Genomic DNA, 18,532 nt, shown 5'->3' with positions numbered 1-18,532 from the left:
TTATGCAGCAAAGTGGAAATGTTTTGTTACATATTGTAACAATATCAATCCCCTTGATGCTTCAGTACAAAACATCATATGTTATCGTTTACACTTTCACCAATGTGGATTATTTTATACATCCATTAGATTTCATTTAGCAGCAGTAGCTGCATACTTACAAAACAGACAACACTTGTCTCTATTCAGAGTACCAGTGATTAAAGCCTTTATGGAAAGATTAGAGAGAGTAATACCACCAAGAGTTCCACCTGCACCAGTATGGAACTTGAACATAGTCCTTACAAGGCTAATTGGTCCACCTTTTGAACCAATGCACAGGTGTGAATTACAATTCCTCTCATGGACGGTTGCTTTTCTTATTGCAATCACTTCCCAAAGAAGAGTTGGTGAACTCCAGGCACTAACTATCCAAGAACCTTTCTTTCAACTTCACAGAGACAAGGTGGTTCTTTGAACCAATCCCAAATTTCGTCCTAAAGTGGCTTCTACTTTTCACATAAATCAATCTGTTGAGCTACCTGTGTTCTTTCCTCAACAAGATTCTGTAGCAGAACGAGCTCTACACACCCTAGATGTTAGTAGAGCTCTACTATATTATGTAGAAAGAGCAAAAAATGTTCGTAAAACACATGCAAAATAGGGGCTACTATGGCCACCAACCATGGCACACGGGTGGGCGAGTGCAGAGGTCAAATTCAGTCACTGGGGCCCAATGTTAATCATTGGAGACTGGGGGCACTCAAAGAGGTGCCGGTTGAAGGTAGGTAAAATATGAGCAACAACCGTACCATCAACCGCCCTTTTTGGCCTTTTAGGTTTGTGTAATGCCTGGAACAAGTGATTGAGTACTTGATGACTTGTCTAAGCCTGCCAAGACCAGAATTTCTACAGCAAAAAAACAAAATCCCTCTTTACCCATTTTGAGGAAGGGGGCTCTTAGTGGTGACCTGGATGCTGCTTTAGTCCTCCGAGTGACCCTACAGTTTTCCATGGGACGTGAACCTCAGATATATATTGTGTTGTGATGAATGAATATTGTAAAATTTGAGGATCTGGCAGTGAGAAATGCTGTAACAAGGTCAGCAGCGAACAGACACCCAGGAGATCCAGGATGGAGCTTTTGAGGCTGCAGAATACCTGTTTTTTAACCCTTACCCATGCTAATTATAGGAGGAGTGAACAATTGCAGTAAGGAAGTAGCGTGTGATCGTGGTCCGGGAGGGAGGAGATGTAGCACTTTGGTGCCCTACCACTCTCTGGGTGACTAATAAAGGTAATCTAAAAAGGTGAGACTGAATAGGCATCCAGGGGACTAACAAACTGGGAGCTCTGTGCAGGAAGCTGGAAGAGTGAACCTTTTCACAACTGAGGGGAAACAAATCTATTTACAGAGGAAATGCCTCTGCTAGTCAAAATGTTTTGCTTTTTAAGGTGTTGGATGGGTGTGTTTTAATTAAATACATTTTTAATGAAAAATAAATCTAATGAAAATGTTGTATTTGTATAGGTATTGTTTTTGTTGTAATTGTCGTGAAGCGCTCTGGACCCTTCTGGTTGCGGGGATATATAGGACTTGTTGGTTCACCAAGAAACCGAGATACCCAGAGACAATAATTGACCTGCATCTTGCAATGGTTTTTTTATTGTGTACCGGCTATACAGCAATTCATTTGGTAAAATATAAAGAGTAAAATAGATATCAAGGAAATCAATGTATTTCCGAAATGGAAACACCAAATGGAGTTTCGAAGCGGTAGTTATTTGCACATCTCTGAATTTGTGGGTACCGATACTAGCATGTGAATTAGAGGGCATTTTTCAAAATTACTTGTTTTTGTTTTACACATTGTCCTACATTTGGAAGGCAGAAATGCATAGAAAGACAATTGGTAATCACTCTAGTTTTACTATTCTGTTTTCCCCTAAGTCTCCCAATAAAAATGGTACCTCACTTGTATGGCTAGGCCAATTCACATTGTGGACTCCTCACATTTTTCCACTGAAAACGGACCCTATTTTTTGTAATGTGCCTAGCTGTGGATTTTGGGCCCTTGCTCAGCTGGCAACTTTGGAAAACTAGCAGACCTGTAAAGTTTTGAAAAATAAACACCCAGGAGAATCCAGGATGGAGTGACTTGTGTGGCTCACATCAGGTTCTGTTACCCAGAATCCCTTGCAAGCCTCAAACTTTGTAAGAAAAAAAGAACACATTTTCATTACATTTCTTTGATGGAAAGTTCTGGAATCTGCGGGGAGCCACAAACTTCCACCCACCCAGCATTCCCGTAAGTGTCCCGATAAAAATGGTACCTCACTTGTGTGGGTAGGCTTAGTGTGGCCCAAAACGTACTGTGGCTACTTCCAAATTAACGCTCACAAAATGACCTGATTTTTGTTCCCTGGCTTGGCACCCATCTAGGGAAAACTAGAAGCCCGGGGGAATTTTGGGAGGTGTGGTTTGCGTTGATCCTCTAAAGTTTTTCTATCCAAATCTCACATTTAGCTAACAAAATTACATATTCCTCACATTTCTGTGTGGGAAAGTTGTGGGATCACCAGGCCGAACAAACTTTCCACTACCCAGCGTTCCCCCAGTAAAAATGGTACCTCACTTGTGTTGGTCCCCAAAGCAAAGTCAGGCTAATAACGTATAAAGAAAATGAGTGCTTATCAACTTGCTGTGATATCCCATCAATCTCTACACATTTTCCGCCCCTCCCTGGACGACTCTCACAAGTGAGGTATCATTTTTCTCGGGAGACGGAGAGGAATGCTGGGTGGTTGGGAAGCTGTGCCGGTGCAAAGATCCCATACAGAAATGTGAGGAAAATATGATTTCTTTTTTTAGCTAAATTTGAGGTTTGCGTGGGATTCTGTGTAAGGAAACTTGGGGGATCCATGTAAGTCACGCATCCCTGGACTCCCCCGTGTGTCTAGTTTTCAGAAATGTCTGGGTTTGGTAGGTTTCCCTAGATGGCCCCCGAGCCCGGTACCAAATACGCAGACGCCCCCTTGCAGACCCAGGTTGTTTTGTGTGTGATAATTTTGATGTTGCCACAATAAATTTTGGACCCTTCCCTGTCGTAGGCACTTGGCCCCCCCGCCCCCCCCCCCCCCGACACACACACACACACACACAGACACAGACTCACAAAAGTGAGGTAGCATTTTTATCGGGAGACCTGGGGAACACTGCCTGGTAGGAAATGTGTGGTTTCTTTCTAATTCTGGAAGAATATGGTACAGTAATGCAAGGAATATGTGTGACTTTAGTCACATTTTGAGGTTTGCAGGGTATTATGAGTAAGAAAACTTGTTGGGATCCACAAGAGGCACACCACCCTATACTCCCCTGGGTGTTTAGTTAATGAAAATATCTAGAGTTTGTCGATTTTTTTCCTAGACAATGTGCACCTTCGTAGAGAAATACAGAAAGGACAAATATTACTGAACAACCATCTCTACACACATACTGGTTGGATTTGGCATGAGGGTGATTGGCAGGTTCAGAACGTAAAATGTTATTAGCAAGCATTTTCACAAAAGTGAAATGGACTGTTAATAATTGAATGGTTAAAAAACTGAACCAGTGACTCACAGCTTGTGAGCTGCAAAGCCACGGCAAGGCACCAACCGCTTTACAGCCTATTCACACACCTTTCATATGTGACGCACACAAGACTTTTCACACCGCCAGGTACGGGCCCAGGAACATTACAACACTCACATCAGACAATGTAGAGACGATCTACACCCTTGAAGTTATAGACAGAAAAGACAAATATTACTTCACAACCATCTATTCCTCAAGTACACACACATGCTGGTTGGATTTGGCACAAGGGTGAGGGAAGGTTCAGTACTTTAAATTGTATTAACAAGAGATTTCACAAAAATGAAATTCACTGTTAATAATTGAACGGTTAAAAAACTAAACCAATGATTTGTAGCTTGTGAGCAGATCAGCCGCGACAAGGCCCATCCGCTTTACAGGTAATTAACACACCTTTCATATGTGACACACAGAAGACCATTACCACCGCCAGCCGTGGGCCCAGCATAGCACAAGACTCACATCAGCAGACAGCGCCATTCAAGAGCCCCTCACTTTCAAACGCCCAGATGACTGACAGCAATCCGTGTGTACCCTGGCGTTTGGCTAGAAGTGTGTGTAGTGACCAGCAGCAAGTCAATACTCACACACTGCCAGTCAAGAACTAGCTCACACACACCACCAGCCAAGACCAGTCCAAGCACACCGCCTCCCAAGAGCCAATCCACGCACACTGCCAGCCAAATGCCAGTCAACGCACACCGCCAGCCAAACGCCAGTCAACGCACACCGCCAGCCAAACGCCAGTCAGTGCACACCACCTGCCAAAAACCAATCCACGTGCACCGCCAGCCAAGCACCGGTCCACGCATAATGCCATCACTTTTATTTTCAACAAAAAAGAAAACACAAACCGATTGGAAGTAGATCTAAAACTATAACTACAAACACAACAGCTCTAACCAAATACATCACACAAATGCCAACCGTGAAATCCGAACAAAAAATATAAAACGATACAGACCAGTCAGTTTACTTTTACACTCACGGTTGCAACCAAAAACTCCTTTACGTGTGGTACAATTTAAAACATGGGGAGACACACAGTCCAGGATTGGAAGGACAATCAAAGCAGTACAAATGACTCTCCTTCCTTGTACCTAATCGGGCACAGACACTGCATTTCTTAGCGGGATAGTCTTTTTTTTCTTGGCTGTGGGTGGAATATGATCAAGAAAGAGGCAATCTTTCAATCTAACCACATCCTCCGCCACTGCAACTCTAGGAACTCTTGCCTGTTACAATATAACAGGGCTGCCTATCACAGACTGCTGAAACTGAACAAATGTCATCGTTGACTCTGGAGAACAAAATGCAACAAAAGCATTGAAGGTTGCTAAAAGGAATAAATTGATAGCCAATCTTTTATACCAAACTTAAGCCCTACGAACAGCAGTGTAAGGTTCCAACTTCCGATCTACTCAATCAACACCTCCCATGTGCTTATTGTAGTCTAAAATGCACACAGGTTTGTACACTTCAGCAACCCAAACAGTCACAGGTGAAGTACGTTCATCATGGATGGTAGTCAGCATGTAGACATCTCTCCCGTCAGAACATTTCACTGCTTGAAGTTCATAGCAAGGCATGCACTGTCCCTTCTCAGGTTAGAGCGGATTGTGCCACAAGCAACAGTGTCCACTTTCAACAATTCCCTGAAGAATTTCACCCAGTGTAGAAGTTATCTACATATAGATGGTGACCTTTTTTAAAAAGTCCTCTAACAAGTTCCCGCACAATTTTCTCACTTAACTCCGAAAGTGGACAGCCAACAGGGGTGAGGGTTAAATCATGGAATCCCTACTGGTGTACACCCTGAAATTATAAACATATCCAGTACTACTCTGAGGCAGCATATACATCTTAATTACATATTGTGCCCTCTTGCTAGGAATGTACTGCCTACAACCAAACGTCCCTTGCACAGGACCAAAGACTCCTCCACAGTTATTTCTCTCCCTGCTGAATAATAAAAAGACGATCACAGTCAGAGCGATCTCCTGGCTATGCTACAGCATCATCAGCAAAATGCAGCATCCGAAGAAGAAGCAATGACGACTCATGTTTTCAGGAAATATAGCTGTTGCCCTCAAGGGACCTAGTAGACCAATATGAAGACAGAGACTGCTTCCTTATCAAGCCCATCAAAAAAGGTATACCCAAGAACTTCAACTTCTCAACATTGGTGGGAATCCACCAGGTGGCTCTAGAGTGGGGCTTAGGTCTGGCACTGTTGTCCCTCAAATAGTGTTCAGCATACAAATTAGTCTGGTCAACAGTCTCATGCAAAAATGCATCGTCCATTAACAATGGAAAGAAATTTATAGGCAAAAAGTTAACAGTATTCACTGTACACCCTGCAACACCACTAAAGGCAGGCAACACCGGCTGCACCATGTTTGGGGCAACCCAGAGTCCAGCACTTCCAATGGGAAGCCTTTCAACCCCAGGCTGCAATCCAGATGCTTCTTGCAGCACTATTGCATCAGTGTCCCCTTCTAAAAGCGGCACTGCGTCTGCACTGAGAGTGGTTTAATCATCAGATGATTCCTCTTGTAGTGAAGATCGTTATCTACATATGTACAATGCTAAGTTAGCACAACCGCGTTAGATGTTAGAAAGCCATCCTGCCGCTTTTGCTGCTTTTGCACACGACACTGTAGTCACATGTTATTAAATTGAGAAATGCTTACTCGACTTTGCTTCACATGAGAACTGTCTGTTGTTAACATCCCAAACAGTGAGCTGCGACCTTGGTCTGTACACATTGTAAAGAAACAGTCTGGGTCGCTAGACGGTGCATGTTGTTGAGTTCAGGTTGATCGGCCCACTAGTTTAGCCATAACACGCATGCAGCTGCAAATACCTGAAAGTCGGGTGCTTTAATATTGCAGTGTTACATGTTTTTATTCCATTCGGAAGAAGAGCGTTCCCAAGAGCAGAGCATAGCTGATCCTGTGATGTGAACTCACTGAGCTGATCTTTACGGTATGGGGTTCCCCATTCAAGCCTAGAGACCTTTTACTATTCTAATAATAATACTATTAGTGTGCTAGAGAAAGGAAGGTGGCTTAGATCCACTGTCATTTTAGTATGATTACTCCTTTCATTTTCTATGGTATTGTAAGTATGCTGATGGTTTTGATTTTAATAGTTTGTCTGCTTATGTTAGCCAAACTGCTGCATCTTAGGACACAAGGTTTATAAAATAAACTCTTTACACTTTTACCGTGTCTCTGTTTATTCTGTTGTGGACTGGTATGAGAATAATTACGAAAAGGCATCTCTGATTCCCACCATTCCTGAGAAATATACTAAGTCGCTTGTTCTGGGTTGTCTATACATTGGGACCGCCGAGCTAAACCTCGGATAACGAATGGGACACTGATGCTGGCCGGATAAGGGGTTCTGGGTTCTGAGGTGAGTTTTTGGTACACCACAATTCACTGGGGGCCTGGGTTCCTGCGCATAGTTCTGCGCATAAGCAGAATCCCTGCAACACTCTTGTACAGAAAATTTACTGCCAGAATCCCAGCCTTCCTCCTCCTGCCTCAGATGCAGAGTCAGTCTCATAATCATGGTCCGAGCAAGACTCGAAAACCATATCAACAACCTGCAGAGCAGTTATCCTGACTAACTTTACAAACAGGTCAATAATACTCAACACTATGTAAAAAAAGTAATAAACGAAGTGTTGCTTTATCAAACAGAAAGTAAAACTACTGGAAGTCTGAAAGGAAAAGTCTATCAATACAAACCACACAGACCTATATTTTGAAAAGTGAATACCACTCTGTTGAAAAATTCCAAAAAACTGGACTCCAAAACAGGTAAGTCAAGACTCTTTATTCTGACCATCCGCTCTCACCTACTACCAACAGTACATCCAACATTCCAAGTTGAACTCCCCTGCGTTATACCAATTGCTGGAAGGGGAGGGGGAGGTGGAACATACCATAACGGAACACCTTATACTAATATTACAACACATCTCCCCCCGAAGGGAATATAAACAGAAACATTACTTCAAGAAGTGTTCACAACTCTATCCTTACTCCATGTTTGTCCATTTTCCAAACAGACTACATTTCTACCAGCTTTGTCCACCCTTAGGGGCATACCATACTTGCTCGACCCTGGTTGCACATGACCAGGTTTTTTTATCAACACCGGAGAGTTCGCTTTAAACTCCACATTTTTTGCACCACGTTTCTCATCGTACCACAACTTGTATTTCTGTTGATGTAACTCAACTCTCTCTTTACTCTGGCTTAAGTCATGTACCACACTCTTTCCCCCACACAACCATCTTGGATTCATTTTGGTACTGGGTTCCCTCCCTCTGAGAAACACAAAAGGGGATACTCCAGTGACCACATTGGGAGTGGTGTGATACGCCCATATGGACTCCCTTAGTGAGTCCTCCACGTTGAATCCATTTGTGATGGCTAGCTGTATGTGTTCCTTCACCATGCGATTCACCCTTTCCACCAACCCATTAGCCTTGGGACAATACAGAGCAGTCCTTTCATGCTTTATGTTAAGTTCTTCCAAGAATTCTCTCATTGTATCAGAAACGAACTGCACCCCATTGTCCGTTACGAGGGTGGCAGGGATGCCTTCATAGACAAAAATGTTCTTCAAGAAAGAGATGAGACTGTTCGTTGTGATGGAAGACGTAAACTTAAAGTTGACCCAATGGGAGGTGTAATCCACCAGAACGAACATAAATCTCTTCTGTGGACCCAGAACTTCCATAGGACCAATGATGTCCATAGCCAATTTGGTCCACGGAATCATCGGCACCATGATAGGAGCCAATGGAGCTTTGTGGAGAACTTTGCTCTTGTCACTTCTCGCACAACTGACACATTCTTTAACTTTCAATTCTACCATGGAATCCAATTTAGGAAACCAAAAACAGCTTCGCACTTTGTTTTTCGTGAGGCTCCTGCCCAAATGCCCTTCATGGGCCAAATCTATAATCTTGCTCCTCAAACCCTTTGGTGGAATGATTTTTGGCACCCCGATGTATGCGACCAGACATGAGAGAAAGTTCAAATCTCACCTCCCAAAAATCTCTAACATTGTCAGGAGCTTCTGACATCTTTTCAGGCCATCCTTTAATGATGAGATCTTTTAACGTATCCATCTGCATATCTTCCCTCATGCCCTTGTCCCATTCTACATCTGTTAGAGAGGGTAAATGCATTGACAAAATGGGTACATCTAACACTTCCTCACTATGGTTATCCTTGAGTGGTAATCTTGATAGAAAATCCGCAATAACATTTTCTGGGCCTGGTAAGTACTTGACTTTGAAGCAAACGTTTTCTAAACCCAGAACCCACTTACTTATCCGGGGAGACATATTTTGTGCATGCTTAGATAAAAACATGCAAGTTAGGGGTTTGTGATCTGTATGAATAGCAAACTTGGTTCCCCACAGAACAAATTTAAAATGATGCACAGCCCAGAAGCATGCCAACGCCTCCCTTTCAATGACTGAGTAATTGCATTCTGAATCACTCAAGGTTCGGGAAGCAAATGCTATGACCCCTTCTTCCCCCTCTCCTCTTTGGGATAACATAGCCCCTAACCCTTTGCTTGATGCATCCGTGGTTAAGATGGTTTTTTTTTGGATCAAATTTACCAGCACCTACTTTGCAGACACAACAAGCACCAACGATATCCCACTAGAATGGAAAAACAAAAGAAAACTACACACAAGACAGCACAATACACATAGGCGCAAATGCAAGGAGAATATCACTCTTAGTAAAGCAGAAGTTAAGTATGCTGCCATTGCACCATTTACAAAAAATGCATTCATGCAGGGCAGTGATACTCATTTGGAGTAAACAGTACAAAAAACGTGTTCTTACCAAACAGATGCAGTTACAGAAACTGCACATTAACCAATGACAAAACCGCAAGCAGCACACTCAAATGAAAACAAAAGCTTTACACTAGAATGAAAAGAATAAATAAAAACATTATGATCGCAAATAATGACAAGAACTAAAACAGTTAACAATATGAAACACTGTGAAGTCTGCGCATCAACATCCAAATGCCATCCACACACACCGCCAGCCTAGCACCAGTCCACACACAGCAAGACAGACGCTAGAACGCGCAGACCATCAGCCATACTACATTTCACACACAAACTTCCCCTGGTGTCTAGGGGGGATGACCCTTGCTCAAAAGGCCACTCCCAAAACATTTTGCACCATCTACAATAAAATCCCTGGTGGTCTAGTGGCTTCTGCCTCCTTTGGGCAGAAAGCCAAAATATTAACCTCCAAAATGGGAGCGACCCTTGCCCAATGGGCCACTCCTCGAAACATTATGTGCCACATACAAAATAATCCTGGTGGTTTAGGGGCTTCTGCCACTCCTCCCCCTTTGGGGCTGATGGCCCTAGAATATTAGACCGATCTGCCCCCAAGGGAGGCAGAAACGGGCCAAATATTAAACCCCATAAGGGGAGCAACCCTTGCCAAACAGGCTGCTCCCCAATATATAAATAAACTGGTCTAATAAAGTCAGTGGCTTCAACCCCCCATGGGGACGGATGGGCCTAAAAATTTTTTGGAACCCTTGTTTAAGGTGTCACTCCCCCAACAACAAAGAAAGAAATCCCTGGTGTTTGAGGCAATGGATTCCTGCTCTACGATCGTGGCCTCTCTCGGGACGCACTGGAAGCAAATGGCATATAATGGTGGCCAATGTAATCAGATTGCCGGGAGTGGGGGGGGGGGGGGGGGGGTTTGGGTGTCAGCGGAAGTGCTTCCACTGCTACCTCCATGGGGCTTGTAGATGGGGGGCCCACAGGTGGAGCGCCAGCACTTCCCCTATTGGGGGGGGTGCCAGTACATAACGATTACGTCCTCAGCAGACTATCACCATGGCTGAGGACGCAACTGTTACGTCTTTAGCACCCTGGAGATTAAGCTTTGAGGAATGTTTGCTTTTCTCTTTTGGCATATTTAAGTTGATATCGTCTCTGAATTGATAACTATCCTACCCTGCTTCTGGTGGACAGGAGCATAGTTTTGGTTTTGGTTTCCTTTCTCTTGTTGATCTCCAAAACCAAAGTACCTAACTGACTGCTGTGCTTAATTGGGACAATGTTGCTTTTATAATTCAAATTACAAATGTCACTTTAATCGCATATTAAGCCAAAACATGGCAGCACTGTTTCCTGCTTTCATTGCTTACTTTTTATACTGCATTTTCAGGCAGATACACTTCATTATGATGGATTTGGTTTAAGTGGCTTTATTCAGAAATGCAATATAACGCCTCCTCTGGGCAGGTTTGTTAGCTAAACAATTTAAATAAATAAATGTAAATATAAATTTCCTAAAGAAAGTGTTTCGGAATCTCCCTCTACTGTTTGTGAATTCAGAGAGAATACTCATGATACAGAATAAAGATTTCACATAAGTGACTTTTACATGCTAGCGAACTGTCTTTTTTAAGGTTTTCCTATTGATGTGTTGCACAATTCTGCTTTTAGATTTTGTACGGTATTGGAGTATTGTGAAGGGAATGACCTGGATTTCTACCTTAAGCAACACAAGTTAATGACGGAAAAGGAGGCCCGTTCAATTATCATGCAGATTGTAAATGCTTTGAAGTACCTGAATGAAATTAAGCCACCCATCATACACTATGACCTCAAGCCAGGTGAGTTGGCCAGTGAGACGGATGCTTAGCAGGGGTTCTTACATTGTCTGTGCCCTCATGGTATTTTCTAAAATAAAGATCATTGATTTGTAGTGAACCTCACACAACTGGTCAATAATAAAAGCACCTGCCTACATTGGTGTAGATTCAAAATGCTAAAAAAAAAAAAAAACTTGAAGTTCAGGACAGAAGGCAGCTTATGTGCATGCATTGTTCCATATAAATGTGAATCAGCATTAGTACCAATCTTTGATTTTAGTTGTGCCATCACAGAATGATTATGGAATCCTAGATCTTGATGGTGTTTTGTCCCGAGTGGTTTTATATTTGGCATGTTTGAGACATGTTTGGCAGTAGATAAACATGCTTTGCATACTCCTGCCATCTATTGTTGGTGCCAGATGATTTTCTTGGAAGAAGTCTTTCGAGTCACGAGGTAAAGTGACTCCTCATTTTGTTAATAGTGCGCATTGGCACCGACTCCGTTGTTAGATTGTTTTCCTTCCGCCATCTGGTTTGGACATGTATTACCGTGCTCTGGTTCAAGACCGTTTTTGGGATCCTTTCGGTGTGTAGTCCACTCTACCCTCGTCGGTATTGTTTCTAAAACTTTTTTCCATCCCTTGTGTTGAAATTTGGAAGACTTTTCTTTATTGGGTCGGGCATGCCAACCGCGGGCCTTCTGGCCTAGCCCTTTTAGGCTAGTTTTTACTTACTACCAACTCCTTGCATGCTTATCTGCTGATGGAACGGACTCCGTTTCAAATCTGCCTTCGATGCCATTTCAAGTACTGCGCACCCACATGCACAAAGTCTGCAACCTATGTTTGTCCCCCAAGCTCAAGGAAGAAGATTGTGAGGCTTGTTGGTCGTTTCGAACTTAAAAGACTTTGCAGGACCGTCGGGCTCAATGCAGAGAAATACAGAGGCAGAACATGTAACACATGTCCAATATTTTCAGACACCAACATATCGAAGAGGAAGAACTTGATGCTTCAGCTGCCGAAGAAAAAGGGGCGTTTTCGGTTCAGGATTCTGACTCCGAGTTTGAGATCGATCTGGAGTCACAGGATCATCTGCCTGGTCAAGGTGGTGCTGTAGGAAGCTAGCTCTGTATATACTATACCAAAGTATGGTATAGTGCAGGCTTCTCCAACGAGTAGCTCCAGGCACCTGTAAGTATCTCTCTTGTGTGCATCCCAGACTACTAAATTAGAAGCTTTTACTTGGGTGAATTAATATACGTACATCAACATTTAGAGTGTATATTTGAGACAAAAACGTGTTTAATTTCAGAACTCATAAGCTGATATTTGGAAATAAAGGCTGAATTTCCCAAAAATATTTAAAGCTGGTATTTGAGTGATGAATCGTGTTATCAGGAAGATTGTTTTACAAATGTTATTACCTTGGTGCCAGAGGCTTTGCAGCTATGGCAGATATGTATTACCTATGTAGAGGCATTCCATATTGACAAAGCCTTTTATACATTACTTCTGGCAACCATGCCTGATGCACTGAGGTGATTGCTGGTAGTAATCTTGCGTATAGCAGCCAGTAATGTAATCTTGTCTGATGTGGTCGCTCTTACAACAATAATATTAGTAGCTCTCCATCAGTTTCATTGCACATAAGTACCTCTTATTACAGAAAAGGTTGGAGAACCCTGGTATAGTGTGCACAGTGTCCAGGGGATCCCCAGAGGTATAGCAGAGGCTAAATTAGATTATCACTAACAGCTCTCTTCGTGGTAGTTTGGTAGAGCAGTTGGGCTTATCAGGAGGATGTGTTAAGCATTTATTGTTTTCACTCTATCAAGACTGATGGCACACACTCCGAGACAGAATCCAGACCAATTAGGTAAGTATAAAAAAGGTATACTTGAGTTTTATTTTTGGAACGAAGCAGGACTTGGCACCCCACCAGCGTCCCACGGGTAACCGGGTGAAGGGTGCTTAAGAGATGTCCTGAGCCTAATGTAATCCTATGAAGGTTGCCAGCTTTGGATTTTGGCAGCAGGCTCAGTCCAGGAAGTCTTCTGTGAGGAACAAACAGCTAGGCAGGTAGGTTGGAGAGCTCAGGTACGTAGGTGCACTTCAGGTCCTCTTCTCCAGGGCGGCCGGACGCAGGGGTGCCTTTTGAGGTCAGTTTTCACCTTACCGGGCCACTCGCGGTTGGGTTTCTCCATGAATAGGCTGCAGGCGACATCTGGGAGTCCGTGAAGGGGTCAACCCATGGTGTACTGTGACTCTGGAACGTTAGGGGACCTTTCTGGGACCAGTGGGCCACTTGGACAGGTGCAGTGGTTGTTCCAGGAGTTGAGTTTCTTTGTCCTCAGCAGGCTCAGAGTCTGTCTTTGGATTTTTCTTCTGAACATAGCTGCTGTTCGCAGGAGATCCGCTCTTTGTGGAAGGCAGTCAGCCATCCCAGAGGTTCTGGAGGTTGCTGGCTGCAGGACAAGTCGACATCTGGCACAGGATCTCTGGAAACTGCAGACGAGCCGGTAGGACTAGGGCCAAGTCAGTTATTCTCTACAGTCTCCTCTGCTGCCCTAAATTCTGATGGTTACATCTGCCTGTGGATTCCTCACCTTTTGAATCACCCCTTGCGCAGCATTCCACGAAAACGTTTTTCATAGCTCTCCTATGTCGAGCTCACAGTGGTACTGCTCCGTTTCCTTTTTTCCACGCCATCGACTCGTAATGGTTTTTCTAGGACTCTCCATTTCTTTGTGGTTCAACATTGTTACAGTTGTCTGTAATTGTAGCAGTGCGATGGCTGCCCAGAAAATGTCCGGTTTTAAACCTTGTAGTGAATGTAGGGGACATATGTCGATCACAGATCCCCACGAGGATCGTCTTTGGTGCTTGTCGTCTGACCACAACATCGAGGGATGCTCTTACTCAAGGAGAGGGAAGCTAAACTGTTCATGGCCCGGGCAAGGAAGCAGAAGAGGGGTCGTAAGAGGACAAAGTCGAGGTTGAAGTTGCTGACTCAACACATCTCGAAGTCGCCAAGGAGACATAAGAAGAAGCTGCGTCATAGTTACATGCGTCGATCTTCTAAAGACAAGTCGCCGATGTCTGGGTCCCCAGCCCTACAGCGTCACAGGAAGGATGACATCTCGCTTTCCCCTTCACCGCAGGTGACTTAGGTGCATTCTCTGGCTCAGAGGGTTTCTCCGGCTCCCAGAAAAACAGCTCCTTCGACTTCGCCCCCAGCGTCTCCAACGTCTTCCAGACCAGGTGGCTCCATACCCACCATTTCTGGTGCCACCCATGCCGATACCAAAGATACGATCAAGAAGGGAGGCACAGAGGCTTCTGGAAGAGGAAGAAGAAGAGGAAGGGGAGATACAGGATACATCACCAGAGTGGGACCTCTCTTCTCCCAAAGCGCTTCCTTTTCAGGAGTTTTCTTCCTACCATTCTGTTATAAGGAAGGCAACCGCTCCTGGATTTGCAGTTGCCCACTGCAGAAATCAAATATTCTGACGGAGGTTCTTCACTCCCCTTTTTCAGTGATGGAACCTTTGCTTCTGTTCTTAGAAGCTTTGACGGAACCCATTCTGGAAGTATGGCAAAAGCCTATGTCTGCCCCAGCTGTTTCCAGAACAGTGGCAAGGCGATAGTTGTGCCTAGGGATCCAGTGTTTTTATCAACGCACCCTTCACCCGAGAGCTTGGTGGTTCAAGCTTCATGTTTATCGAAACAGTCTTCGGGTTCCTTTCCATCCACTCCGGGAGACAGGGCTAAAAAAAAAACTGGAGCAGTTGGGTAAAAACTTATTCTCATCAGCCAGTATGGCTTTAAAGTCAACTAATGCTACATGCCTGCTAGGACGCTACATCCATGCATTGATGGACTCCGCTACGGATGTTATTCCTAAACTGCCAGGTTATTCAGTTCAGACTTGACACAGCTGACTCCGTTGCTAGGGTGATGAGCTCATCGGTGGGAACTAGGAGGCTCGGGTTTCTCTCAAGCTGTTCAGTCCACATTGCTGGATCTCCCGTTTGATGGCTCTAGACTCTTTGGGACCAAGGCACACTCAGCAGTACACCTTTTTCAGGATAGTAGAGCTACCGCTATATCACTAGATCTGAAAGAAACCGATTCCTTACCTTAGAATTACCCCCAGGCGTCAGAATGAATCCGGAAAGTTTTTCGTTAGCAGTACCAATGTGTGTCGGAAGGTGGCGTCAGTCGACTCCGCGTTCATCATCGGCGTCGTGGTCGCCGGGATGGCGTCGCGGTAGCTACATAGACGCCGCACTCGCCCGCTGACATCAGTTCTTTATTTTTTCACGCCAGCAAGAGCAGATCTGGAAAGAGTCACTTTTTGACTGACTTTTTTGCGACTTTTGTGGACTGTTTGAGTCTCACATCGACTCCTGCTGCACGAGGGCTTCAAGGCATGCGGTTCCTGTAACCGACTGATGTCGGTGACGGATATGCACTGCGTGTGCCTCTACTGCCTGGAGCGCGAACATGACCCCAAGTTGTGCTCCGACTGCCGAACCATGGCCCGAAGTCTTTACAGGAGCAGTCCCGACAGCTACTGGATGCCCGGCAGTCGGCTCCGCGTCGCTCGAGATCCCGGTCGCGTGGGAGGTCGAGGGACCATTCGCGGAGCCATCGTCACTCGTCTTCCTAGTCTTTGCACTCGGGGTCAGGTAAGTCGAAGCATAATAAGTCGAAGAAGCATCGTCGCTCTTCGACTTACCTGCGTCTTTCGGCCGACATGACGGAAGATGCGGGTGGTGCCCCTCCTGCGGCTCCGCGTGTAGAGCCTACAGGGTTGACTCGGGCCTTCCCGGGACCAACCCCTGCCCAGCTTAGTCAGTTCTACGAAGCGATGCATTCCATCCCGACTCTGCCGGCGCGCCTTCAGGATTGTGGACTCGGCTGGGGGCACTAGGCCTTCGACGCCAGCGGCTTTGGCCTCAGCACCGCACGGCCCCCTTGGATTCAAGCCTGGATCTGGATCAGCGCTGGTTGACCTCGTAACACCTCCACTGGCATCGATTCCACCGGCACCACATCCGCGCGACGGCTGGGGGTCCAGCCGACCCCGGCTTCCGCCTGATGCGGACACGGAGCCGGACCGGCGCCGATGGGTAGTTTTGTTCCTGTGTTCCACCCTGGCCATTTGCATTCAGATTGGCAGCCAGAGGAGGGTGAGGAGGCTTGGGAGGGGTCTGGAGACCCTTTAATCGACCAGTTGGATTATGATCCGGACTGGAGAGCGGAACTGTGGGATGCCAGTGGTCTGGATACCTCTCCAGACCTAGGCATGTTGTCTCCTCCTACCGTGGCTACGGAGGAGGGAGCGTCATATGCAGTGATGTTACGTGGTGCGGCCGAGGCTCTCCACCTCGAGCTACCTATGATGGCGGTCAGGACTAACCTCGTGACAGAGGTGCTTCAGCCGGCAGCGAGCTCTTCGGAGCCCCTGCTGCCGTTCAATGAACCCCTAACAGACATCCTTTTAAGCACCTGGTCCAGGCCCAACACAGGGGCTCCTGTGCATAGGATGATTGCCAAACGCCACCGGACGACCCCACTTTCCTCTCCCAACACCCCACCCCCGAGAGCTTGGTGGTCCAAGCCTCTACATCCAAAGGCACATTCCTTAACGCTCCACCTGATGGGGAATCCAAAAAGCTGGACCAACTTGGGAAGAACATGTTTTCTTCCTCCAGCTTGGGACTGCAGTCGGTAAAATTAGTGTTTCCAAGAATGGCTGACGGCCGGCCTGGATAGCTGCATCCCGGCCAAACGGGGAGGAAAGGGGCGAGGGCCATCTAATCCGTGGTTCAATGATTCACTAACTCTAGCTGAGAAGGGCTGCAAGCAGCTAGAGCGTGCATGTAGACGCTTGTACGATGCGGTAGCAAAGTTAGAATACCGGGCGGCTGTTAAGCAGTACCACAAGTGCATTCGGAGAGCACGAGCGGAGTTTGTGGCCAATAAAATCTTAGCCAGCCCTAATCCCGCTAAGACTATCTTCTCCCTGCTCAAAGGCATGAAGAGCGCGGGTGTTACTAGGATTTCTCCCATTGCCTCCAACCATCAGTGCGACGAGCTGGCGCAGTACTTTGTTAACAAAGTAGAGCAGATCTATCTGTTCCTACCAAAGGCGGTTTTCTCAATGGAGGGGGAGGCGCCAGGAGTGGGGGATACTTTGGGGGGCAACAGCTTGTCATCGTTCCCTCCCTTGACGCCCCCGGAATTTGAGACCCTGTGCTTAAAAATTAAATCAGGCTCCCCGGCCGACCCTGTGACACCTGCCCACTATCGCCAGTTTCACTCACTGATCTCTCCTGTGAGCTTAGATCTGGCCAACTTGTCTTTGATGTCAGCTTCCGTACCTCAGGCGTGGAAACACGCTAAAGTGATCCCATTGCTAAAAAAAACCTTCTTTGGACCCGATCGAACCTGGCAACTATCGGCCCATCTCCTAGCTGCCGTTTTTGGCCAAGCTGGTGGAATCACACGTGAATTCTATTCTGTCTAAATTCATTGAGCAGAACGCTGTTCTTGGTCCATCACAAAATGGTTTCCGACCTCGGCATAGTACCAAGTCCGCATTATTGGTTGTGTCGGAAGCCATTCGGGCAGTCTGGTTGTAGGGGACTCGGCTGCCTTGGTCCTTTTGGACTTAAGTGGCACGTTTGATACTGTTTCCTATGAGATACTTCTCAAACGCCTTCAGGAAATTGGGATCAGGGATTCGGTCTTGGACTGGATCCGGTCTTTTCTAGAGGAGAGGTCCTTCCAGGTTTTAGTACCACCTTTTTACTCTCAGGAGTTTTCTTTGCATCAGGGGGTGCTGCAGGGCTCAATATTAAGCCCACTCTGTTCAATCTATATGTTAGACCCTTGGCAGAGGTGGCAAAGGGCAGGGGGCTGTCCTTGGTGTCGTATGCCGACGACACCCAATTAGTGATTGCTTTTTCGAAGAAATGCAATACCAATTTGGGTTAGTTCAAGGAGGATCTCCTGGCCGTCTCCGATTGGATGGCGGCAAACTGTTTACAGTTAAATGCCAGTAAATCGGAGATTCTGCTGTTTGGGAAAGACCGGGAGTTATGGTCTGAGCAGTGCTGGCCGGATCGCCTCAAACCCGCCCACTCCCTAAGGAGGTTGTGAAGAACTTGGGTGTGTGGTTTGATAATGGCTTGACTTTCGATAAACAAACGAAAGCCGTCGCTGG

The 18,532-nt window shown here is 45.7% G+C and overlaps 1 protein-coding gene across 7 annotated transcripts in view; it reads left to right on the top strand.

Annotated features, from left to right (window-relative positions):
• Window positions 1–18,532, top strand: part of TLK2 (tousled like kinase 2) — a 2,417,851-nt gene that overhangs the window by 1,807,960 nt on the left and 591,359 nt on the right. For all 7 annotated transcript variants that reach the window (XR_014968435.1, XM_085624076.1, XM_085624079.1 and 4 more), the window contains one exon: window positions 11,145–11,314. Coding sequence is in view for 6 of the 7 variants with exons in the window: in XM_085624076.1 (XP_085480202.1) it covers window positions 11,145–11,314 (170 nt within the window). In the remaining variant the exon portion in view is untranslated. The remainder of the gene's footprint in view (window positions 1–11,144; window positions 11,315–18,532) is intronic.

This window comes from Triturus cristatus, chromosome 1_1 (assembly GCF_964204655.1).
Source record: "Triturus cristatus chromosome 1_1, aTriCri1.1, whole genome shotgun sequence".
NCBI classification, from domain to species: domain Eukaryota; kingdom Metazoa; phylum Chordata; class Amphibia; order Caudata; family Salamandridae; genus Triturus; species Triturus cristatus.
The sequence above is the reverse complement of the archived record's forward strand: the minus strand, read 5'-3'. Positions and strand labels throughout refer to the sequence as shown.